We start from the raw sequence: 27,003 nt of genomic DNA on the forward strand, positions 1-27,003 counted from the left end.
GGCTGAGAATCTTATATTCACAGATAATTGCTGTAAAAAAAAAAAAAGTACACACACACACACACACACACACACACACACACACACACACACATTGCTTTACCCCAATTTCCGTTTTCCATCTGCCACTAGGTACTATACTTTGGTACTTCTGGTATTTTTAGTTGTCAATAGTCCTCATTCCAGTAGGGATTTAAGATACGTAAGACCTTCAAATAAGTACTATAGAATACTTGCACTTTTTTCAAAAGCACATGTGGTTCATTAAATTGTCTACACAACAGAACGACCTATCTTAAGTAGTGGTCAAAGAAACCTAACATCCAGCCGGGTGCAGTGGCTCATGCCTATAATCCCAGCACTTTTGGCGAGCAAATCACTTGAGGTCAGGAGTTTGAGACCAGCCTGACCAACATGGCAAAACCTCATCTCTACTAAAAATACAAAAATTACCCAGTGTGGTGGGGGGCACCTAAAGATAAGAAAAGAAAACCTAACATCCAATGAAGTCTTTTTTTTTTTTTTTGAGATGGAGTCCCTCTCTGTCACCCAGGCTAGAGTGCACGATCTCGGCTCACTGCAACCTCCACCTCCTGGGTTCAAGGGATTCTCCTGCCTAAGCCTCCCAAGTAGCTAGGACTACAGGCGGCACCACCATGCCCAGCTAATTTTTTGTATTTTTAGTAGAGATGGGGTTTCACTGTGTTAGCCAGGATGGCCTCAATCTCCTGAGCTTGTGATCCACCTGTCTTGGCCTCCCAAGCCACTGCGCCCGGCCAGTCTACTTGCTTTCTATAACCTAACAACTGGACTTAAATCTTAGGATCAGAGCCTCTCAATTACTTGCAATTACATATTAAGTCCCAAAAAGCTTGGAGATTTTAAAAGGTGAACAGGTCAGGCATGGTGGCTCATGCCTGTAATTCCAGTACTTTGGGAGGCAGAGAGGCTGGCAGATGGTGTGAACTCAGGAGTTTCAGACCAGCCTGGGCAACACAGCAAGACCCTGTCTCAAAAGTAAAATATTTTTTAAAAACAGAAGAAAAAAGAAAGAAATGGCAAACAGGAGCAAAAATGTTATAGAGATTTACTTGAAAATCTCTATGGGGGAAAGGGCTTCTAGTAAAGCTTAACTTTTGAAAACATATGGAAATCTCATCTTCAAAATTCAGACCTTCCTACATAAAACTCTTTCTTCATTAAAGTGATGATTTTCTCCTCCCAGTTTATACTTCACTTTACCATCACAACAGACCAATTTCAGAAGGGCAACATTTATCAGCACTTTATCCAATTTCTTTTTTATCACAGTCAGATGTCCTTACCTGGTTGAGGGAGCTCAGCTTGTGGTGTCAAATTGGGAATTCCTGGCTCCTTTTCCATGTCACCAATGCTGGCACTGGATTTATCACAAACATTCAATCGTGGCCCAAATGAATCTAAGCAGTCAGCATGATTTTGATCTGTCAGAGGTTCCTCAAGTATGTTTGCTGAAGGAAGAGTTCTATGCTCTGGAAATTCACCCCGCCCCTCCTGCACAGGGTCACTAGGAAGTAAGACCCCAAAGGCACACTCAGAGTTTTCTTTCTCTTTAAATCTATTTATGCGCTTACGAGGTTTGGTGCGCCTTTGGTTTAAACGCTGCCACCGCTTTTTAGGCACCACTTGATTTACACCACTGAGTTCATCATTCTCACTGTTCATTTCAGAGTCCAGCTCTGGACCTTTTCCGTTTTCAAAAGAGGGTCCTTTTTCAGAAATTTTATCAGGATCACACTGTTTAATGTTGTTATCGAAATGCACATCAGAAAAACAGTCACCATCTTCACTTGTTAAATGGTCCATTATTTGAAGGGGTTCCTCTTTACTAGAATCTTCTGTTCCACCTCTCAATGAACCTCCATGTTCTCGGTCTCCCTGCAGTGCAGCATCAAGAGTCACACTTGGAAGCTGATTCAGTTTTCTTTTGCGCTCTGTCTTTAAGGCTTTACGGTTCACTGTATTCTTTCCCATTTGGGCTGAAAAAGCATCTCGCAATTTGGATGAAGGCTTTGACCGTCCACAGTTGCGCCTAGTAACACAGTTTGAACGACTTTTGCCAGAAGCAGGGAGATCTCTTCTGTCAGACACTAAGCCAGGTAGGGAAGCAGACAATTCCCCAGATAGTGCAGAGTCACCCCCACTAGGGCTAGGATTGGCTGAGTTCTGAGTGCAATCTCCCTTTTTCTCTGGATTGTGTGTGGAGCCTCCTGAAACCAAAACCTTAGAGGCTCCTACAGGACTATTAGCAGAACATTCCCCACGACCAGGACTCCGGTAAGGGACCAGGTTTTGAGCAGTCATCAACTGCTGCTCCTTTGTCTTACTATCATGCATATCTTTCAACATCATTAGCAAGGTACTGAATTTGTAGTCCGGTTCAATAGGTATGTGATTCTGACTAGAAGCAGAAGAGAAAAGTAATGGTTTTGATGGCTTCGATGTTCCAGAGTCATTGACATCCTCACCTAAGGATCTGTAAGAGAGTTCCTTCAACTCGGATAAAACATGATTCACCACTGCTGTTTCTATGACACTTGAATCCCTGGTTTTCTCATGCATATTGTTCAGCAGTTTTAGACCATCCACTTTTCCACTTTTAGAAATGCTGGCCAAAGGAGAGCCTTTGTTATCAGAAGAGCAGCATTTTAAACTGCACTCTTCATTTATAACTGGGGATTCTACCATAACTGGATTTTCTTTGTGTTTGCACTTTATACTTCGGAACTTGGGCTGTTTGCTTTTCGAATGTAGTAGAGCTTGATTTGCTGCCCCACCCTTTATCAGCAAGTTCTCATTGCGTATGTTTGATGACATGTTGAATTTTGGAGCGAGATCACCGTTTGTAAAATCTGACTGGGGTTTGTGAACAAGAGTAGATGCCTTCAGATCAGCGAGATTAACCTGAGACATCTCAGTTCCAGGCTCTGCACTCTTAGTACAATTCATTAAGTGGTCTGTATGTGAGTTATTAATGAGAGGCTTCTGTTTTGCTTTTACCCTAGTGTTTGTGGCAGCAAACCTAGAATACTTTATCTTTTCATTTTTCTGCATAGATAACATGTTCTCTGTTCTATCAAAAGCATCTGTAATTTCAAGGACACTGTTATCAGACTCTGAGCTGTGTTCTATGGGATCCAGGTCACTGCTTCCATCATCAGAAGTGGTACAGATACTAATGGAATCACTTCGCTTTTCCTCATCACCTGCTCCAATATAGCAGAGCTTCACCTTTGAACCACACACCAGGCTTCGTTGGGGTTTATTCTTCTCTCGAGAAGACTTTGAGATCAAAGCACCCTCAGGCAAGCCCAATAAAGAATCACCATTTGAAGTCTCAAATTCTTTCTTTGCAGGGTTTTTTCCACAGGAAGAAAATAGAAAACTTCCTGGGGCGGTCTTGGATCCTGTGAGGCTATTTGCTATCCTGGAAAGTTCATTAGAGGCCTGCGTATCAGATACATCCCCAGAGAGAAAGTTTAGGCCAAGGTTCTCTGGGATCTTTCCCCTCCGTTCATCTTTATGGGTTTCAAATTGTATGTGGCCCTTTTTCACACTAGTCCTTTTTGGATTATCAGAGCTCTTTCTAGCTCGAGATTTAGCACAAGGCTTTTCCTTCTCATCTGCAGAATGTTCAGAATCAAAAGCCAGTGATTTTAAGCAGCCATTAAGCAACAGGTCATGTTCTGACTCAGGATCATTTGTGCAGTCCTCAAATGGCATATCTTCCTCACTGTCCAACTTAATTGAACCAGGAATAAATTTTCGGCTCTTTGACCCCTTGGGAACATCATACTGTTCAGCAAGTCCAACACTGGCTTCCCATTTACTCAAAATTTTCTGAGGAACCTTAAATGTAAAGGAGAAAAAGAATTATCACTTATGAAAGAAATGGGTGGGAGAAAATGGAGATGAAATCAGAAGCTTTTTTTTTTCCCCCTGAGATGGAGTCTTGCTCTGTTGCCCAGGCTTGAGTGCAATGGCACAATCTTGGCTCACCACAACCTCTGCCTCCTGGGTTCAAGTGATTCTCCTGCCTCAGCCTCCCGAGTAGCTGGGATTACAGGTACCTGCCACCACACCCGGCTAATTTTTTGTATTTTAAGTAGAGTTGGGTTTCACCATGTTGGTCAGGCTGATCTTGAACTCCTGACCTCAAGTGATCTGCCTGCCTCATCCTCCTAAAGTGCTGGGATTACAGGCATGAGCCCCCTACGCCCAGCCTGAAATCAGAAGCTTTTACAAACCTGTCGGACTTGCTACCTTTATGGAACTAGCCAGGTAGTTAGCACCTGAACTCAAGCAGAATCTGAATCACCCTAATGGAGCTTCCTCAACAATACTTCTACCAATAAGATTATGTCATTAGAGTAAGGACTGATCTCACAAACACTCCACCCTGCCTGTATTTACAAGCACAAAGAAGAATATAGACTAAAACTGGTAACATTATATTTCTAAATTAAGGAATACTTGGCCGGGTGCATGGCTCACACCTGTAATCTCAGCACTTTGGGAGGCTGAGGAGGGTGGATCTCCTGAGGTTCAAGACAAGCCTGGCCAATATCACAAAACCCCGTCTCTACTAAAAATACAAGAATTAGCCAGGTGTGGTAGCAGACACCTATACTCTCAGCTACTGGGGAGGCTGAGGCAGGAGAATCACTAAAAACTTGGGAGATAGAGGTCGCACCATTGTACCCCAGCATGGGGGACAGAGTGAGACTCCATCTCAAAGAATGAATTAATTAATTGAGGAGTATGAACGCTACAAATATGCTCAGTTGCATAAAAAAGAAAGTAGGTAGGCTAAAACATGAGACTTCCAGGAGGTGGAGGTTGCAGTGAGCTGATATCAAAAAAAGAAGAAGAAAAGAAAGCAAAAGGTCATAGAAGATGAATATAGGGGAAAAAAAAAAAAAAAAAAAAAAAAACAGGACAAAAAGAATAAGCAGGTCAGATCTGCCCCTCAAATTTCAAACTAGAAATTTGAAATTCTAGTTATCACTAGGCACTTGGGTAATCAAAACTCAACCATAAATGTTCAGTATAACCTGGATTATAACCAAGCCATCTCCTAGGCTTCATCATGTAATCTAGAGCTATTATACTGACACAGTGGGTATCTTTTCTTGATACCTTGTAGCATAAGAACATTGAGGCTCTTTGAAATACACCTAATTTTTCCGACTCTTATTTTCTTCCTTACCTCCACACAATAGGTATTAGTCAAGATTCTAACTACCATGTAGTGTTCACAAATACGTAAACATTTGTGAAGGAGATGTTCTGCAGATCATGTAAAAATTAAGGTCATTGCCTGGAATGGTGGCTCATGAGTGTACTCTCAGCACTTTGAGAGGCTGAGGCAGGTAGATCACATGAACTCTGGAGTTCAAGAGCAAACTGGGTAACAGGATGAGACCCCATTTCTACTAAAAATACACATACACAGCCGGACACAGTGGCTCAAACCTGTAATCCCAGCACTTTGGGAGGCCGAGGCAGGTAGATCATGAGGTCAGGAGTTCAAGATCAGCCTGGCCAAGATGGTGAAACCCCATTTCTACTAAAAAATACAAAAATTAGCCAGGCACAGTGGCACACACCTATACTCCCAGCTACTCAGGAGGCTTAGAGAATTGCTTGAACCTAGGAGGTGAAGGTTGCAGTGAGCCTAGATCATGCCACTACACTCCAGCCTGGGTGATAGAGGAAGACTCCATCGCAAAACACACACACACACAGTTAGCCATGCATGGTGGTACATGTGTATGGTCCCAGCTACTTGGTAGGGTGAGGTAGGAGGATCATTTGAGCCCAGGAAGTAAAGGATGCAGTGAGCCGAACTCGTGCCGCTGCACTCCAGTCTGTGTGACAGAGCAAGATCCTGTCTCAAATTTTTAAAAATAAAATAAATAAATAAAAAGTCGGGGTGCAGTGGCTCACGCCTTTAATCTCAACACTTTGGGAGACTGAGGCAGAAGGATTCCTTTAGTCCAGCCTGGAAAACACAGGGAAACCCCGTCTCTAGGAAATAAATAAATAAATAAATAAATAAAATAGGGTAACAAGTCTGGGCACAGTGGCTCACGCCTCCAATCCCAAAACTTTGACAGGCCGAGGTGTGTGTGTGTGGGGGGGGCGGTGTCACCTGAGGTCAGGAGTTCAAGACCAGCCTGGCTAACATGGTGTACAAAAATTAGCTGGACATGGTGGCTCATGCCTATAACCCCAGCTACTTGGGAGGCTGAGGCAGGAGAATTGTTTGAACCCGGAAGACAGAGGTTGCAGTGAAAGATCATGCCACTGCACTCCAGCTGTGGCAAAAGAATGAGACACCATCTTAAAAACAAAACAAAACAAAAATTAGGGTAACTAGAGAGTAGCCTTGTCTTATAAAGACAGCATCAAACTGACAATCTGGTGGGTGGGTGTGGGTGGGTGTGTTGTGTGTGTTTTAAACACAGAAACACATAAATGTTCATGACTGAGACCAGAGTGAATCAATTTTCCAGAACCTGAAAGTCCCAATACACACCTCTGAAAAGATTAGTAACTCTACATACCTAAAGGCTTGACAAGAAAACTCTGACACATCCCTATCAGCAACCAGCTGAAATATCAGAAAGGAAGCCATTAACCTCCTTCATCCTAATAACACATACTAACTGTTTCTAAAGCATCAATCCTATGTCATATTAAATATTTTATACTTATTTCTAATGCTTACAACAGTTATATAAGTTATAAGTTACTATACTAGCTTTAGAGTAGAAGACACCAAGTCGTTGATAACTCAAGTCATAAGTGGCAGACCCTAAATATGAATTCTAAATTATCCTAATTATGACTTTTAAAAATAGTCTACAAGTATTGTCAGCATGGTATCTCATGCCTGTAATCCCATCACTTTGGGAAACCAATATGAGAGGAATGTTTAAGTCCAGGAGTTCAAGACCAGCCTGGGCAACATGTCAAGACTTTGTCATTCTACAAAAAAAAAATAAAAATGAAAATGAAAATTTGGGGGAGGGATAGTGGCTCTCATGCCTGTAATCCCAGCACTTTGGGAAACTGAGGCAGATGTATCACTTGAGTCAGAAGTTTGAGACCAGCCTGGCCAAAAGGGTGAAACCCCACCTCTACTAAAAATACAAAAATTAGCCAGATGTGGTGGCATACGCTTGTAATCTCAGGTACTTGGGAGGCTGAGGCATGAGAATCACTTGAACCCAGGAGGCAGAGGTTGCAGTGAGCCAAGACTGTACCAGTGTATTCCAGCCTGGGTGACAGAGCATGACTCAGTTATAACATAATAATAAATTAAAAAATAAAAACTGCCAGGTGCGGTGGCTCACACCTGTAATCCCAGCACTTTGGAAGGCCAACGTGGACCAATCACCAGAGGTCAGGAGTTCGAGACCAGCCTGACCAAGATCTCACCACTTCACTCCAGCCTGGGCAACAAGAGCAAAACTCTGTCTCTAAATAAATAAACAAAACTTAGCCACTGTAGTGGTACATGCCTGTAGTCACAGATACACAGGAGGCTGAGACAGAAGAATGCCTCGAGCCTGGGAGGTTATAGCTGCCGTGAAAAATGACTGTGCCACAGCACTGTAGCATGAACAACATAGAGAGACCCCCATATCAAAGAATAATAATAATAAATAAATAAAAGTATTTAGACCCAGGGGAGTATAAATACCTAAGAATTATTATGTCTCCTTCTAGAATTGAATATAAGAGAAAAAATTGAATATAATTGAATAAATCATAGAGACCAACAGCAGAATGGTGGTGACAGCAGATGGGAAAAGGATAAATGGGGAATTACTGTTTAACGGGTAAAAGAGTTTCAGATTTACAAGATAAAAATAATTATGAGATGTTTGTACACCATTATGAACGTATTTAAAACTAATTAACTGTACACTTAAAAGTGCTTAAGATAGTAATTTTTATATTATGGATATTTTAACATAAAAAAACTAGAGGAAAAAAGAGTATTTAAAGAAAATAAGCTGGTATTTTTCTCAGCCAATTTTATCAAAATCAAAACATCAAGCAAAAGAAACAAAGCCACAATATTGATGGTTAAAATATAACTAGAACAGAAATTTCAGACTTAAGCACTGAGAAACATTAAAAAGAAAATTACTAAAAACCTTATTGTTTTCGGCAGATGTGGTGGCTCACACCTGTAATCCCAACACTTTGGGAGGCCGAGGCGGGTGAATAACCTGAGGTCAGGAGTTCAAGATCAGTCTAGCCAATATGGCGAAACCCTGTCCCTACTAAAAATACAAAAATTAGCCACAGTGGTGGCAGGCACCTGTAATCCCAGCTAGTTGGGAGGCTGAGGCACCAGAATGGCTTGAACCTGGGAGGCAGAAGTTGCAGTGAGCCAAGAGTGTGCCACTGCACTTCAGCCTGGGTGACAGAGTGAGACTCCATCTTCAAAAACAAACAAACAAAACAGATAAAAACTTTATTGTTCTCATTAATAGAAATAATTAATCCAAGAGGCAAGAAGCAGAATATTTCATTTTAATGATCACTTTCTTCATGCATGAAAGATAACAAAAGACTGGTCATGCCATGTCATGATTTTCACTACTGTGAGTGACTGACACAATAAAGTTGGTTAAAATAATTTCTCAATAAATTGAGTATAAATATTTTACAAGCTAGGCCCAGCCCACTGTGGAGGGGAAAAAAGAAGAAACAAAACGAACAAAACAAAAAAAACCACCTGCACCCTAGCTATTTTCTCACAGATATTCTACTACCAAAGGAACGCAACTTACATTTCAAAAATATAATGCTTCTTTCTTCCCTGCCTCCTCTCTGCCAACTCCCAAGGAGATAATTTTTAAAAGGCCAGGCCACAGTGGTTCACACCTGTAATCCCAGCACTTTAGGAGGCTGAGGCAGCAGATTGCTTGAGCTCAGGAGTTGAAGACCAACCTGGTCATCATGGGTGAAATCCTGTCACTACTAAAAACACAAAAATTAGCTGGGTGTGGTGGTTCTCCCTTATAATCCCAGGTACTCAGGAGACTGAGGCACGTCAATGCTTGAACCCAGGAGGCAAAAGTTGCAGTGAGCCAAGATTGTGCCACTGCACTCCAACCTGGGCAACAGAGCAAGACCCGTATCAAAAATAAATAAAAGGCCATTTTCTTTCCTTTTCTTACTTGCTTCTGCCACTCAATAAAAAGTGTTTTTCTTTTCCTACCTTATGCCTATATCCTTTTTCTTTCTGTTTCCCTCTTCTCCTAAGGACAGGTAGCTCTTCGAATTGATGTCTGCCTTCAAACATGACGATTGCTTTTCCAGCCACCCAGGCTCTCTCAGAAGGATCTCCAAAAGCCTCCACGTAGTACTGCCGATAGGGCCTCCGGTTGGAAACTAAATAAGGGTAAGAGAACCAGTATCATCAGATCAAAGAAATTACTTCTCATCACTGTTGTCAAAGAAGACTGTTTACAAAAAACTAACATGCCCACTATGATCTAGAGTAGATTATACGAGGAAAATTTTAAGTATTCAATATGTGTCAATACATAGGAGATTCAATAGTCTAGTCTGATGACGTGATATAGCTACAAAATCAGCTAAATATAGATTAGCTACAAAGAAGAAATTAAGATAGTAGACAGTTAAGTTTCTTTTACCATCAGTCTATAATTTCATTGTTCCAAAAACACAGAAGACATATTTTTAATGGGCCCGCAGCAACAAAAATATGAAAAAGAACAAATAACCAAGAAAACATGAAAAACACTAAGCTAAAATATGAAGAGGAAGAAATGTTTCAGCAAAGCAACATGTATGATCTGGGTAGTGTAGCTACTCAGATAGAAGCACCATACAAGGTGCTTTGCATGAATTCCTCCCCACAACCACACCCCCAAATACTTGGTATGGTTTCAATATTTTAAATATGGTAAGTTAAATAACTTACTATAAGTGCATAGTCAAACATTGGTTTTGCAGAGAAAGTGAATACCAGCACATTGGGAGGCTGAGGCAGGTGGATCAACTAAAAATACAAAAAGTAGCCGGATGTGGTGGCACATGTCTGTAATCCCAGCTACTCAAGAGACTGAGGCACGAGAATCACTTGAACTCAGGAGGCAAGGATTGCAGTGAGCGAAGATTGCACTACTGCACTCCAGCCTGGACAACAGAGCAGAACTCTCTCAGTGGGCAGCAGTGGCGGGGGAGGAAACACATAAAGATAGAATTAAAGCATGAGAGCACAGAACCCTCAAAGGTATGAATGAATAAAACAAAAAGTAGTTAAGAATACTGTATCAAGCTGGGTGTGGTGGCTCACACCTGTAATCCCAGCACTTTGGGAGGCCGAGGCAGGTGGATCACGAGGTCAAGAGATCGAGACCATCCTGGTCAACATGGTGAAACCCCATCTCTACTAAAAATACAAAAAATTAGCTGGGCACAGTGGCGCGTGCCTGTAATCCCAGCTACTCAGGAGGCTGAGGCAGGAGAATTGCCTGAACCCAGGAGGCGGAGGTTGCAGCGAGCCGAGATTGCACAATTGCACTCCAGCCTGGGTAACAAGAGTGAAACTCCATCTCAAATAAAAAAAAAAGAACACTGTATCATAAAGTGGAAGAAAAGGGAAACTAATAAAGGTTGGGCAGCAGCCAGACTTGTAAGAGTCTGCATGGCATGGTAAGACCTTAGGCATTATAGCTTTGACTTTTGGCCGGGCGGGGTGGCTCACACCTGTAAATCCCAGCACTTTGGGAGGCCGAGGTGGGTGGATTACCTGAGGTCATAAATCCCAGGTCAGCCTAACCAACATGGTGAAACCCTGTCTCTAATATTAAATACAAAAAATTAGCCGGACATGGTGGTGTATGCCTGTAATCCCAGCTACTTGGGAGGCTGAGGGAGAAGAATTGCTTGAACCTGGGAGGTGGAGGTTAGAGTGAGCTGAGATTGCACCATTGCACTCCAGCCTAGGCAGCAAGACCAAAACGCTTTTATAAAACAAACAAACAAAACAAAACAAAAAAAACCAAAACGCTTTTATAAAACAAACAAAACAAACAAAAAAACCCATTAGCCATTATCCCGCAGGCAATGAAGACTGTCATTTAAACTGGGCAAATACAGACTTGGTTTTACATCTTAGAAATATAAATATCGTATTGAAATAAATAAATAAATAAATAAATGGAAAAAAAGGCCAGGAGTGGTGGGGCACACCTGTAATCCCAGCACTTTGGGAGGGCAAGGCAGGTGGATCACGAGATCAGGAGTTCAAGACCAGCCTGGCCAACATGGTGAAACCCCATCTCTACAAAAAAAATAAAAAATAAAAAAATAAAAATAAATATCCTTGACCTCTAAACAATACAATAAGAGGAATAAGACTCAACAGACCAACCATCACCAAAGTAGTGTGGCCCTGAGATGACTAGAACTTTAAGGCAGTAGCAAAGAGATGAACAAAATTTGAAAGATGTTTTTAAAAACACAATTGAAAAGAGCTTAACATATAATCAAAAAGTCACATAAAACAGACACTTAGCCAGCCTGGCCAATATACTGAAACCCCGGGTCTACGAAAAATACAAAAATTAGCTGGTCATGGCGGCACATGCCTATAGTCCCAGCTACTCGGCAGGCTGAGGCAGAAGAATCGCATGAACTCAGGAGGCGGAGGATGCAGAGAGCTGAGATCGTGCCACTGCACTCCAGCCTGGGCAACAGAGTGAGACTCCGTCTAAAAACAAAACAAAACAAAAACAGAAGATACTTAGGCCAGGTGCAGCGGCTCATACTTGTAATTTCAGCACTTTAGGAGGCCAAGTGAGGCGGATCACCTGAGGTCAGGAGTTCGAGGCCAGCCTGGCCAACACATGGCGAAACCCCATCTCTATCAAAAATACAAAAATTAGCTGGGCGTGGTTGGGCATCTGTAATCCCAGCTACGTGGTAGGCTGAGCCATGAGAATCGCTTGAACCCAGGAGGCAGAGGTTGCAGTGAGCCGAGACTGCGCCTCATTGTACTCCAGCCTGGGCAACAAGAGCAAAACTCCATCTAAAAAAAAATAACAAACACAAAAGAATAGATACTTATATAACATTTATAGAAACACTGTTCAGATTGGCCAAAAGGAAACAACCCAAATGTTCACTGATGGATGAATGGAAAAACAAAATCTGATATTTACAGTACAATGAAATATTAGGTAGCCTTTTAAAAAAATTAAGAGAGAGAGACATTCAGAAACATACTATAGCATAGGTGAACCTAGAAGACATGATAAGTGAAGTAAGGAGTCAACAGGACAAATGTCTGATTCTAGTTATATATGATATCTAAAATAGTCAAATTTATAGAGAAAAAAAAGAACACAGAACAGTGGTTGCCAAGGGCTAGGGTGATGTTGGTAAATGGGTATAGAGTTTCAATTTAGGAGATGAAAGAGTTTGGAGATGAATAGTGGTGATGGCTACATAACAGTGTGAATATACTTAATGCTACTGAACTACCTACTTGAAACAATGAAAGCATTAGGCCAGGCAAGGTGGCTCAGGTCTGTAGTCCCAGCATTTTGGGAGGCCGAAGGGGGCAAATCACTTGAGGTCAGGAGTTTGAAAACAGCTTGGCCAACATGGTGAAAACCAGCCTCTACTAAAAATACAAAAATTAGGTAGGTGTGGTGGCACAAGCCTGTAGTCCCAGCTACTCAGGAGGGTGAGGCAGGAGAATCACTTGAACATGAGAGCTAAAGGTTGCAGTGAGCCGAGATCATGCCACTGCACTTCAGCATGGTTAACAGAGTGCGACTTCATCTCAAAAAAAATTTTTTTAATTTAAAAATATGTATATAAAAAATAAGCAAACAATAATAATAACAATGAAAGTATTAAGGCTGGCTGCAGTGGCTGGTTGACACCTATAATCCCAGCACTTTGGGAGGCTAAGGTGGGTGGATCACTTGAGGTCAAGAGTTCAAGACCAGCCTGGCCAACATGGTGAAATTCGGTCTCTATTAAAAATACAAAAATTGGCTAGCTGTGGTGGCAACTGCCTATAATCCCAGCTAATTCAGAGGCTGAGGCAGAAGAATCACTTGAACCCAGGAGGCAGAGGTTGCAGTGAGCTGAGATCCTGCCACAGCCTGGGCAACAGAGAGGAACTCTATTTCAAAACAACAACAACATAAAACATAAAACATAAAACATTAAATTATGTTTTGTCCATTTTTAAAAAGTCAAATTACCAATGGTGAAGATATGGGAAAAATCAGAACCAATGCATTGCTAATGGGAACCTATGTCCATTGTTAAGTTGAGAAGCACCACAAATTTGTGGAAAATCTATAAACGAATCACAGATGCTTCATGACATACCCATTATAAGTTGAAAATATTAAGTTGAAAATGAAAGGTGGCCAGACGCAGTGGCTTCACACCTATAATCCGAACACTTTGTGAGGGAAAGGTAGGAGGTCTGTTTGAGCTCAGAAGTTCAAGACAAGCATGGGCACTACAGGAAGACCCTGTCTCTACAAAAAAAAAAATTTAAATTAGCTGGGCATGATGGCGTGTGCCTGTAGTTCCAGCTACCTTTGGGGCTGAGACGGGAGGATCACATGAGCCCAAGAGGCAGAGGTTGCAGTGAGCTGAGATCATGACACTACACTCCGGCCTGAGCTACAAAGCAAGACCCTGCCTCCAAAAAATAAAAATAAAAAAATAAAGAATAATTAGAAAATGCATTTGATACACCTAGAGCACCCTAAACATGCTCAGAATACTTATGTTAGCCTATAGCTGGGCAAAATTTCTGGCACAAAGCCAATTTTAAAATAAATTGCTGAATATCTCATGTAATTTACTGAATACTACATTGAAAGTGCAAAACAGAATGGCTATATAGGTAACCTGAAGTACCATTTCTATTGAATGTATATTGCTTTCACATTATTGTAAGGTCAAAAAATTCTAACTTGAACCGTTGCAAGTCAGGGACCTTCTATATATGAAATGTCCAGAATAGGCAAATCTACAGAAACAGAAAGTACATTAGTGGCTGCTTAAGGCAAACACATATGGGTGGGGTAAGATGCAGACAGAGGTAGCTAAAGAGTATGTGGTTCTATGTTAGGGTGATGAATATATTTTCTTTTTTTTTATTATTTCTTTTTTTTTTAATTGCCATTTTAGGTTTTGGGGTACATGTGAAGAACATGCAAGATTGTTGCATAGGTACACACATGGCAGTGTGATTTGCTGCCTTTCTCCCCGTCACCTATATCTGGCATTTCTCCCCATGCTCTCTCTCCCCAACTCCCCACCCCACCGTCCCTCCCCTATTTCTCCCTGACAGACCCCAGTGTGTGATGCTCCCCTCCCTGCATCCATGTGTTCTCATCGTTCAACACCCACCTATGAGTGAGAACATGCAGTGTTTTTTTGTTTTTTTTTTTCACATGCAGTGTTTGATTTTCTGTTCTTGTGTCAGTTTGCTGAGAATGATGGTTTCCAGGTTCATCCATGTCCCTACAAAGGACACGAACTCATTGTTTTTGATGGCTGCATGATATTCCATGGTGTATATGTGCCACATTTTCCCTGTCCAGTCTATCATCAATGAGCATTTGGGTTGGTTCCAGGTCTTTGCTATTGTAAACAGTGCTGCAATGAACATTCGTGTGCATGTGTCCTTATAGTGATGAATATATTTTCTAATTGATATCCTGGTGAAAACTTCAAATATGGAGTTGGGTATATAGATCTAAAGCCTGGATAAAGACTAGCACTACAGATATTGATTTAGTTTACAGAGGACAATTTAAAACTCAGAGTTAGTAAGACTGGCATTCAAGAAGGATGAAAAAGGGCTATTACAGACTAAATGTGCCCTCCTGAAATGTATTATTCTGAAGCCTTGACCCCAATATGTTGGTGTTTACAGGTGAGGCCTTTGGAGTAATTTGATTTTGACGAGCTCATGACCCCAATATGTTGGTGTTTACAGGTAAGGGCTTTGGAGTAATTAGATTTTGACGAGCTCATGACGGAGGGGACCTCATGATGCAACTAGTCTCTTTATAAGAAGATGCCAGAGTGAGTACTTTCTCTCTCCGCCATAAGAGGACCCAGCAACTTGGGAAACCAAATTGGCTAACACCTTGATCTTGAAACTTCTCTGTCTCTATAGCCAAAAATAAATTGCTGGCCAGGAGCAGTGGCTCACACCTGTAATCTCAGCACTTTGGGAGGCCAAGGCAGGAGGATCATTTCAGCCCAGGAGTTCAAGACAAGTTCATGCAATACAGGGAGATCCTGTCTCTACAGAAAATACAAAAATTAGCCGAGTGTGGTGGCACACACCTGTGGTCCCAGCGACTCAGAAGGCTGAGGTGGGAGAAGCACTACTAGTGCACTGGAGCCTGAGAGGCAGAAGGTGGAGTGGGCTATAATTGTGCCACTGCACTCCAGCCTGAGTGACAGAGCAAGACTCTTCCTCAAAAATAAGACTAATAATAAAAATAAAAATAACAAAAAATTAAAATCCTTCTGGATCCTATACATTTATCTGCCTATAGGATCCTCCCTTCTCTGCCTCTGTCTCCATTGCCTCAAATCAGTCCAATCTAACTTCTACCTCAATCAAACCAACAACAACAAAAAAGGTACTTGTTATCTCCACCTTCTTATCCCTAGTGGACATTTTATTTGCTCTCTAGGGAACACTCAGCAAAATTGACCATATTGTCCTTCTTAAACTAGAGTGATCTCAGCTCATGTGTGGCTTCACTTTCCATGGTTTCAGTTACCTGTGATACAGTACAATAAGCTATTGGGGTCAAAGGTAGGAGACAGATTCCAGTAACTTTTATTACAGTATCATTGTTGTTTTATTATTAGTGTTGGGCTCTTACAAAGCCAATTTATTTTTTATTTGCTTATTATTATTTTTTAGATGGAGTCTTGCTCCATTGGTCAGGCTGGACTACAGTGGTATGATCTCAGCTCACTCCAACTTCAGCCTCCCAGGTTTAAGCAATCCTCCTACCTCAGCCTCCCTAGTAGCTGGGATTACAGGTGCCCGCCACCATGCTCGGCTAATTTTTTTTGCATTTTTAATAGAGATGGGGTTTCACCACGTTGGCCAGGGTGGTTTTCAACTCCTGACCTCAAGTGATCCGCCCGCTTCAGCTTCCCTAAGTGCTAGCTTTACAGGCGTGAGCCACCACACCCGGCCACAATACCCAATTTATAAATGACACTTTATCATAGATATAGATACAGATATAGATGAAAACATTACATATATGGGATTCAGTACTATCCAGTTTCAGGCATCAACTGAGAATCTTAGAACAATACCCCCAGTACATACTAATGTACTCTAGCCACATTCTGTTACTTTTCCTCTTTCATCTCTGATTCATCTTATTCTTTTTCATCATTCTTTTTCTACAACCTCAGTCTCTTCCATATAGACATCAAATGCTATCTTCCTAAGTGTACCTTTTGTCTCACAGTATCTTCTGTCCCAAGGCCATCCATCTTACCTATGCCTTGCTCATGGCTCCAACTAATATGAACAAGGATATGTCATTTCTGAGATATAGATACTCCAGTGTTCTCTCAGTAAATGACAATCTGTTCATCCATCTAGTGTTGAAGCTAAAAACGTGGGAGCCATCCTGCAATATGGAAACCTAAGAATTGAAAGTCACAGGATTTCTTTCTCCCTCACTCCACATTATCCAATCCATTACTACATCAGATGCATTTTATCTCCTAACCTGTTTTTATTTTCTACTCACAACTTTCATCACACCATAATCACCACAATGATTCTTTAACTGTCTTTTTATTTGTGGTCCCCCTCCAACCCATGTTCAACACTCCAGTCACAGGGAACTTTTAAAATGAACAGATCAGGTCATGTCTTGTTCCTTTTACTAGATTCAAATTTCTCACGAGAGCAAGCAGTATTGATGTATGGCCCATTAACGGATCCCAAAACCTAGCACAGTACTCAAGCTATACAAGGTACCTACTATTGTCAAATAAATAGCATGGACTCAACTAGTGTGCATAAGAAACACTATAAACAGGCTGAGTGCGGGAGCTCACGCCAGTAATCCCAATCACTTTGAGAGGCCCGGTGGGGGCAGATCCCTTGAGCCCAGGAATTTGAGACCAGTCAGGGCAACAAGGCAAAATCCCATCTCTACAAAAAATAAAAAACTTAGCCGGGCATAGTGGTGAATACCTATAGTCCCAGCTGCTTGGAAGGCACGGGAGGGAGGATTACTTGACCATGGGAAGCTATGGCTGCAATGAGCCATGATTGCACCTCTGTACTCTAGCCTGGGCAATAGAGCGAGATCCTAATCAAAAGAGAGACAAAGAGAGAAAGAGACACCCTAATGAGTAAGAAACCAGCAGTCATAGGGACAGGGAAGGTTAGAAAAGGAGGACTAAGAGTTTTCTACTAGTAGAATTTAAATATACAAAAGGGTAACAGAGGATAAGGTACCAACTTTTTTTTTTTTATTAAAAAGAAAGGGTCTCATTATGTTGCCAAAGCTGGTCTCAAACTCCTGGGCTGAAGCCATCCTCTCACCTCAGGCTCCCAAAGTGCTAGGATTATAGGCATGAGGCACTGTGCCTGGTGAAGGTATCAAATTTTTAAGACACTAATTTATTTTTTCTTTACATACAGAGTCTTGGTCTGTCACCCAGGCTGAAGTGCAGTGGTGTGCTCTTGGCTCACTGCAATCTCTGCATCACAGGATCAAGCAATTTTTCCGCCTCAACCTACCCAGTAGCTGGGATTATAGCAGCATGACAACATGCCTGGCTAATTTTTGTATTTTTAGCAGAGACAGGGTTTCACTATGTCAGCCAGGCTCATCTTGAACTCCTGACCTCAGGTGATCTGCCCACCTTAGCCTCCCAAAGTGCTGGGATTACAGATGTGAGCCACTGTGCCCAGCCAAGACGCTAAAATTTATAAAGGTCTTTGGGCACCTCAGTATTCAAAATATAAAATCAAATCCAGGAATTCTACTTCGGAGAAATCATCCTTTTTAAAAAAAAAAAAGACCACATGTGTGGTGGCACACATCTGTGCTCCCAGCTACTCAGGATGCTGATGTTGGATGACTCTTTGAGTCCAGGAGATTAAGGCTGCAGTGAGGCAGGGTTACGCCACTACCCTTCAGCCTGGGCCAACAGAATAAGATCCTGTCTCAAAAAATAAATAAATAATAAAAATATGAAAAAAATCTCCACAAAGTAGAAAAGGTAAGCTGCAAAATACAGTGTTCTATGTGAAACTACGTGAAAGATGACTAAGAATTATATATTTAGTGACGTAAATAAAAATATAATTTACATGAAAAAACATTATGAATATAAAAATATATTAATATTGGCCAGGTGCAGTGTCTCACTCTGTAATCCCAGCACTTTGGGAGTCTGAGGCAGGCAAATCACTTCAGGTCAGGAGTTTGAGACCAGCCTGGCCAATATGGTGAAACTCAGTCTCTACTAAAATACAAAAATTAGCTGGGCATGGTGGCACACGCCTGTAATCCCAGCTAGTCAGTAGGCTGAGGCAGGAAGAGAACTGCTTGATCCAAGGAGGCAGAGGTTGCAGTGAGCCGAAATCACGCCACTGCACTCCAGCCTAGGTCACAGAGGGAGACTGAGACTCTGTCTCAAAAAAAAAAAAAATTTAATATCAATTGGTTGCCTGTTAAAAGGAGTGAAGAATGTGACAGATCATAGCAAAGCAGAGAGTAAGCTAATTTTTCTGAATCTCATCAACATATGACTTTCAGGAACTAAAATACATATATTAAAACTAAAATAAAATAACTGTCATCCTAATCTAGAAAAAAAGGACAGCTCAAATCAAGTTTCAGGCTGGGCACAGTGGCTCAGGCCTGTAATCCTAATACTTTGGGAGGCCGAGGAGGGTGGATCACCTGAGGTCAAGAGTTCAAGACCAGCCTGGCCAACATGGTGAAACCCTGTCTCTACTAAAAATACAAAAATTAGCCGGGTATGGTGGCCAGCGCCCGTAGTCCCAGCTACTTGGGAGGGTGAAGCAGAAGAATCGCTTGAACCGAGGAGATGGAAGTTGCAGTGAGCTGAGATCGTGCCACTGCACTCCAGCCTGGGTGACAAAGCAAGTTTCAGCCCCATCCTTCAGAGTAGTTTGAAAGTAAGGTACCTGAGAGTCAAACACAATGATCAACTGAAAAACAAACCATAGCATTTAGGAAATACTCCAAATCAAAATTTTAAACTTCAAAATTATTTATAAGAACCATTTCCAATGTTTCAGATTTTATATTATCAAAAATGATTCAAACCTGCCAAGATTAAAGTTGAAACATGCAAATATACTGAAAGATGATTCTGGACAATGCAAACATTAGAGAAATAATCTAACACCTTCCTGGCATCAACAGAATAATTGAGAATGTTTAAATCAGCTAGGTGTAGTGGCTCACGCCTGTAATCAGCACTTTGGGAGGCCAAGGCAGGTGGATCACCTGAGACTGGGAGTTCAAGACTGACCAACATGGATAAACCCTAGCTCTACTAATAATACAAATTTACCCAGGCATGGTGGCGCATGCCTATAATCCCAGCTACTCGGGAGGCTGAGGCAGGAGAATCACTTTGAACCCAGGAGGTATAGGTTGCGGTAGCCAAGATCACACCACTGCACTCCAGCCTGGGCAATAAGAGTGAAACTCAGGCCGGGCGCAGTGGCTCAAGCCTGTAATCCCAGGACTTTGGGAGGCCGAGGCGGGTGGATCACGAGGTCAAGAGATCGAGACCATCCTGGTCAACATGGTGAAACCCCGTCTCTACTAATACAAAAAATTAGCTGGGCATGGTGGCGCGTGCCTGTAGTCCCAGCTACTCAGGAGGCTGAGGCAGGAGAATTGCCTGAACCCAGGAGGCAGAGGTTGCGGTGAGCCGAGATCGCGCCATTGCACTCCAGCCTGGGTAACGAGCGAAACTCCGTCTCAAAAAAAAAAAAAAAAAGAGTGAAACTCTATCTCAAAAAAAAAAAATTAGCTGAGTGTGGTGGCTGGCGCCTATAATCCCAGCTACTCAGGAGGCTGAGGCAGTAAAATCGTTTGAAGCAGGGATGCAGAGGTTGCAGTGAGCTGAAATCACGCCACTACACTCCAGCCTGGGCAACAACAGAAAGAATCCATCTCAAAAAAAAAAAAAAAGAGAGAGAGAGAAAATGTTTAAATCATAGAGTAAAACAAACTTCAAAATCCCGAAAGATAAAAATATGTAATATCAATTCATTCACAAAATGCTCCAAGAAAAATAAAGATTATTACTAAATGTAACAAAAATTGATTTATAATAAAGGCAACTGCCTTTAACATGTATAATCACTTCAAGAATTACCTTTCATTTTTGAATGTGTGTTAATCAACGGATCAGAACAAATCCTGCAGGGCCACCATGGGCGTCTCTTGAATTTTGCCCAGATGAGATCTCCAACTTCATACTTCAGTGGCGTAGACTTTTTCTTGGGTTGACACTTTAGACAGACAAAACATGGGGCATCGATAAGAATCAAAATCTTTTGAAACAGTATTATCATTCCTATTAGCCTTCTGAAAAAGTAACATATGAAAAATTGAGGATGAACACACTCTGGCCTAAAAAGAATTAAAAATAAGTACAACTAAATTATTTCATCTTAATTGTTCATAACATAGCCCTTTATACAGTAACAGTTCTCAACTATAATTGTTTCATATACTGAGTCTATCTGTATTTTGAAATAAAATTAAGCTGGTTTTATTTTTAAAGAACTAAAAACAAATACAATAAAGAAAATCATTCCAAGGAAAAGATATCCTTGATCCAGTCCTTGCATCAAAACATGAAGGGGAAAAAAAATGGAGAAAAAATTATAGAAATGAGACTTCAGACCCTTCTGCATGTGATATTCTACATACTTTTCAACCTAATATTTCTATTACCATATAAACAATAGTAGTAGCCAGGAGTGGTGGCACACACCTGTAGTCCCAGCTAACACTCTCTTTCAGACATAAACCTCAGAGAAAATAGCAAGGAATTCTTCTAGATACTCACAGAAGTTAAATCTCACTAAAAATACTGGGATTGGCTGGGCACGGTGACTCACACCTGTAATCCCAGAACTTTGGGAGGCCAAAGGCGGGTGGATCACCTGGGGTCAGGAGTTTGTGACCAGCCTGGCCAACATGGTAAAACCCCATCTCTACAAAAAAACAAAAATTAGCCAGTCGTGTTAGCAGGCACCCGTAATGCCAGCTACTTGGGAGGCTGAGGCAGGAGAATCGACTGAATTCACAAGGCAGAAGTTTTTGAGGCAGAGGCTGCAGTGAGCTGAGACTGTATCACTGCACTTCAGCCTGAGTGACAGAACGAGACTCTGTCTCAAAAAAAAAAGGAAAAAAAAAAACTGGGATTAGTTCCTCATGTATATACAGCTACTAGGAAATAAAACAAAATTACATCTTACTTTCTTTTTTTTTCTTTTCTTGAGACAGAGTCTCACTCTGTCGCCAGGCTGGAGTGCAGTGATGATACAATCTCAGCTCACTGCAACCTCCACCTCCCAGATTCAAGCGATTCTCCTTGCCTCAGCCTACCAAGTAGCTGAGACCACAGGCACATGCCACCACGCTCAGCTAATTATTTGTATTTTTAGTAGAGACAGGGTTTCACCGTGTTAGCCAGGATGGTCTCAATCTCCTGACCTCATGATCTGCCCGCCTTGACCTCCCAAAGTGCTGGGATTATAGGCCTGAGCCACCTTGCCTGACCCATCTTACTTTCTTATAAAGAGCTCTAAGGGGCCAGGCACAGTGGGTCATGCCTGTAATCCCAGCACTTTGGGAGGCCAAAGTGGGTAGATCACTGGAAGCCGGGAGTTTGAGACCAGCCTGGCCAACACAGTGAAAACTTGTCTCTGCTAAAAAGAGAACAAAATACAAAAATTGGCAGGGCACGGTGGCACACGACTGTAATCACAGCTACTCAGGAGGCTGAGGCATGAGAATCACTTGAACCCAAGAGGCAGAGGTTACACTGAGCCAAGATTATGCCACTGCACTCAGCCTGGGCGACAGAGTTAGACTCTGTCTCAAAAGAAAAAGAGGAAAATAAAAAGCCCTAAGGGGGTCAGATGTTCTTGCCTATAAATCTGAGCACTTTAGGAGGCTTAGCCAACAGGATCACTCGAGCCTAGAAGTTTGAGACCGGCATGGACAACATGTGAGACCCCATCTCTACAAAAAATTTAAAAAATTAGGTGGGCATGGTGGTTCGTGCCTGTACTCCCAGCTACTAGTGAGACTGAGGTAGGAGGACTGCTTGAGTCCAGGAGTTTGAGGCTGCAGTGGACCATGTTCATGCCCACTGCACTCCAGCCTGTGCTACAGAGCAAGATCCTGTCTTTAAAAAAACCTAAGGGACCATTTTGATGGTTATCAATCTGTAAATTATCAAAAAGAGTATGACTTCAAAGTTAGTTGACTTTGAAACTTTAAAAAATGCCAAGAATCGATGGCAAAGACAAATATTTTGTCTGTACTGAAAAGTACAATCTGAGTAGGGTCCCATAAATTTAATATATAATTTGATTTTTGATTACTTAAATAAAATTATATATTTGGCAATCACTGCTATATATGGAACTTGCTTATTTATTCAAGTCCTAAATGACTTTAAATACATTAAGTAATGATGTAGCCAGGCACTGCTCCTCTTAAAAGTAGATACATTATTATCGATATTTTACTACATTCCTGTGGTTACATAGTTATTAAGTGACCCAACCAAGGATTAAAACCTGGGGAGATACAACTCCAGAGCCTAAATTCTTAAACCACTGTCTTGTTATCCAATAGCAATAAAATCTCAAGATTATTATATCCTTTACGACAAATATAGCCATAACCAATCTGGCACATAGTATCAGTTCTGTCTTTTCCTCAAAGAACTACTACAAAATGATTACACTGTATTTTTGGAAGTACAATTATAAAATACATGCATTCAATAGATAGAGGAAAAAGAATGTCAGTGGTATCAGGTAAGGACAATAGCCAGAACCACAGAACCAGAGAAAGCAGTAATAAATCCTCTCTTCTGACTCCATCGCAAACTGTATCACCTTCAAAAAGTCAGTTAATTTGGCCTGTTTCCTAAACCACAAAACGGGGAAAGTAACATCTGCTCTATAACAGACCATCAAAATGAATAACTAGTAATTTAGCTCCCAGTATTTTAACCCCCCAAAATAATTCAAAGTAAAATAATTATAGAAAAAGATATTTAAAGCAGGTTTTATGTTTGGTTGGTTTTTTGTGTGTTTTTTGAGATGTTCTCACTCTGCTTCTCAGGCTGGAGTGCAATGGTGTGATCTTCACTCACAGCAACCTTCGCCTCCTGAGCTCAAGCCATCCTCCCATCTCAGCATTCCAATGCTCACCCACATGCCTGGCAAATTTTTGTATTTTTGGTAGAGATGGGATATAACCATGTTGCCCAAGCTGTTAAAGAAGTTTTTGTTTTTGTTTTTTTAATGACAAAAGTTAACATCCACCAAGAAATCTGTTTTTAAAAATTTTGCTGTGAGCCATGGTGGATCAGGCCTGTTGTCCTGGCACATAAGGAGATGAAGCTAGGCATCAAGGCCAGCCTGGGCAACAGAGAAACCTCTCATCTATATAATCAAACAAATTATGCTATGACAACTCTATGAAACAGGCTAAGTGCAGATATTATATCTTGAAGATAATAACACAGTCATATATACACTGTATGATCCATTAGAAGCTTTGCTGAAGCAATAATGGTAACTTAAAATTTTTTTTTAAATAACAAGGCCAAGGAGAAACACAAATTTCAAAGTTTCATTAAACTGATAGTACCATGAGTAAAGAATTTAACAAACCCATATTTACTTTCTTCTATTTTGAAAAATTTACATGACCAAATAAAATAATATACGCAAACCCAGTCAAAATAAATGTACATAAATACACATTAATACTATCATTCATAGACAAATCCAACTGACCTTAATAAATAAACTTAGACACAGGCAAAAATTCCAGACCACAGAAAAGCTTCTAAGCATGAAAACAGTGGAAATAACAACAAGGGTTTAAAAAAGCAAGATGATTTTAAGACCAGATTAAAAACTTTATCTTGCAGAGACACACTCCAAAATAAACCCTTTGAAGCCCATAATTCAATTACACACAAACTTAGTAAACATCTATGTATAAAGCTCAACAAGAGACACAAAGACAAATAAGATAATTATAGATTCCAAGACACTTGGGAAAAGACATCAGAGAAAATGTCAGTAAAGAAGTGGCAGCTAGGCGCAGTGGCTCACACCTATAATCTCGGCACGTTGGGAAGTCGAGGCGGGTGGATCACCTGACGTTGGGAGTTCAAGACCAACCTGACCAACATGGAGAAACCCCGTCTCTACTAAAAATACAAAATTAGCCAGGTGTGGTGGCACATGCCTGTAATCCCAGCTACTCAGGAGGCTGATGCAGGAGAATTGCTTGAACCCGGGAGGCAGAGGCTGCGGTGAGCCGAAATTGTGCCATTGCACTCCAGCCTAGGAAACAAGACCGAAACTCCGTCTCAAAAAAAAAAAAAAAAAAAAAAAAAAAAAAAAATGGCATCCAGGCTTAGACTGGCAAGATTGGCAGATTTCAGAATGGCTTTTCCTAATATGTCTATAGGTCTAGTTGGAAATAATGAGCTAATCCTTTTTAAATACGATATTGGGCTGAATTCTGTGTACACTGCCATCACACACACACACAAGATATTCCCTCCCTAACCCAGTAGCTGTGAATGTGATCGTATTTAGAAGTAAGGTCTTTGTAGATAATCAAGATGAAGTCACAAGGGTAGGCCTTAATTCAATGCAACTGTTTCCTAATAAAATGGAGAAATCTGGACACAAAGAGGCACAAACAGAGGGAAGATGACATGAAAACACAGAGAGAACACAATCTATAAACCAAGGAAAGCCTCAAGTCAGACGTCAGGAGAAGGGCAGGGACAGATACATACTCACAGTCCTCAAAACAATGTCCTGACAACTTGAGTTTGTACTTCTAGCTTCCTGAACTGAGAAAGAATAAATTTCTGGTATTGAAGCCACTCAGTTTGTGGTATTCTGTTACAACGGACCCCAAAAACTAATATACATCTTGCTTAACCCTCACAACCGCTGGGCGCTGTGGCTCACGCCTGTAATCCCAGCTCTTAGGGAGGCAGAGGCGGGAGGATAGCTTGAGCCCAGGAGTTCGAGACCTGCCTGGGCAATATAGCGAGACCCCGTTCTCCACAAAAAGGAAAAAAACGAAAAGACAAAAAAAATAAAATAAAATAAGCGTAACCCTCACAACCTTACAAGATAGCATTATCTCCATTTCGCAGATAAAGAAACTGAGGCTCAAAAAGGTGAAGTCATAGGCTGGTTTCGGTGGCTCATGCCTGTAATCCCAGTACTTTGGGAGGCCGAGGCAGGAGGATCACTGGAGATCAGGAGTTCAAGACCAGCCTGGTCAACATGGTGAAACCCTATCTCTACTAAAAATTCAAAGAATTAGCCCAGCATGGTGGTGGGTGCCTGTAATCCCAGCTACTTGGGAGGTTGAGGCAGAAGAATCACTTGAACCTGGGAGGCAGAAGCTGCAGTGAGCTGAGATCAAACCACTGCACTCCAGCCTGGGCAACAGAGTGAGAATCCATCTCCAAAAAAAAAAAAGGTTAAGTAACAATTTTAAAGACTAGAATTTAAACCCCCATCTGAATAACCCTAAAGACCATATTTTTTGCATTAGAAATAAATATGACTAGAATTTGTTTGCAAAGTGTTTAAATACAACCTAAAAGTTAACTAGATTCAAAACTTCCACATCCTTTACTTCTTTTTGTTTGTTGGTTTGTTTCTTGAGAGAAGGCCTCGGTCTGTCACCCAGGCTGGGGTGCAATGGCACGTTTATTTCAGCATCTCGAATAGCTGGGACTAAAGGCACATGCCACCACACCCAGATGATTTATTCTATTTTTAATAGAGACAAGGTCTCCCTGTATTGCCCAGGCTGGTCTCAAACTCCTGGTCTCAAGCAATCCTCCCACCTTTCCTTCCAAAGTGCTGGGATTACAGGCCTGAGCCACCAAGCCCAGCCCATATTCTTTATTTCACTGATAGTAACATATCATTTCACATTAAACTAACCCAGAAAAGCTTGTCACTACAATCCTCTAAAATCATTAAAGGCCTAACACATCTCTACAACTGTAAGAAGTGGCTCTTGAGCCAAAAGGTATGTTGAAAGAAATTTTAGATGGGACCTTTACTTTCACTAATGAATTTTTCTAGTATCGGTAAGAATCAAATCTATGTTGCACTTCTGAGGATTAAACGAAACAAAACAAAAAAAGCGAAACTGGTTCACCTACGTTCCTGGTCATATGGGATAAAACTAAGTTGCTTTCTATTTTAATGTAAATTGATATAGTCCTTGGTTATCATCTCCTCCCAGACATACCCAAAAATAACAGTTGAGCTAAATATTAAAAATCAGCCATAGTGCAACAATTTTTTCTTTTTCTTTTCTGAGGCAGAGTCTCCCTATGTAATGTAGGCTGAAGTGCAGTGGCACAATCATAGCTCACTGCAGCTTCCATCTCCCGAGCTCAAGCAATCCTTCCCCCTCAGGCTCCCAGGTAGTTGGGTGCACCAAGATGCCAGGCTAATTTATTTACACACACACACACACACACACACACACACACACACACATACATATAAATATATATATTTTTTGAGATGGGGTCTTGGCTCTTGTCGCCCAGGCTGGA

At 41.3% G+C, this 27,003-nt stretch overlaps 1 protein-coding gene across 8 annotated transcripts in view; it reads right to left on the reverse strand.

Annotated features, from left to right (window-relative positions):
• NSD1 (nuclear receptor binding SET domain protein 1) overlaps window positions 1-27,003 on the reverse strand; it is a 164,752-nt gene that overhangs the window by 75,948 nt on the left and 61,801 nt on the right. For all 8 annotated transcript variants that reach the window (XM_064376591.1, XM_012466412.3, XM_012466413.2 and 5 more), the window contains 3 exons: window positions 20,506-20,641; window positions 9,284-9,456; window positions 1,326-3,888 (listed from right to left, as the gene is read on the reverse strand). In XM_064376591.1, the coding sequence (XP_064232661.1) occupies window positions 1,326-3,888; window positions 9,284-9,456; window positions 20,506-20,641 (2,872 nt within the window). The remainder of the gene's footprint in view (window positions 1-1,325; window positions 3,889-9,283; window positions 9,457-20,505; window positions 20,642-27,003) is intronic.

This window comes from Aotus nancymaae, unplaced genomic scaffold (assembly GCF_030222135.1).
Source record: "Aotus nancymaae isolate 86718 unplaced genomic scaffold, 86718_ANA_hifiasm-v0.15.2.pri h1tg000015l_1, whole genome shotgun sequence".
Taxonomy (NCBI): Eukaryota; Metazoa; Chordata; class Mammalia; order Primates; family Aotidae; genus Aotus; species Aotus nancymaae.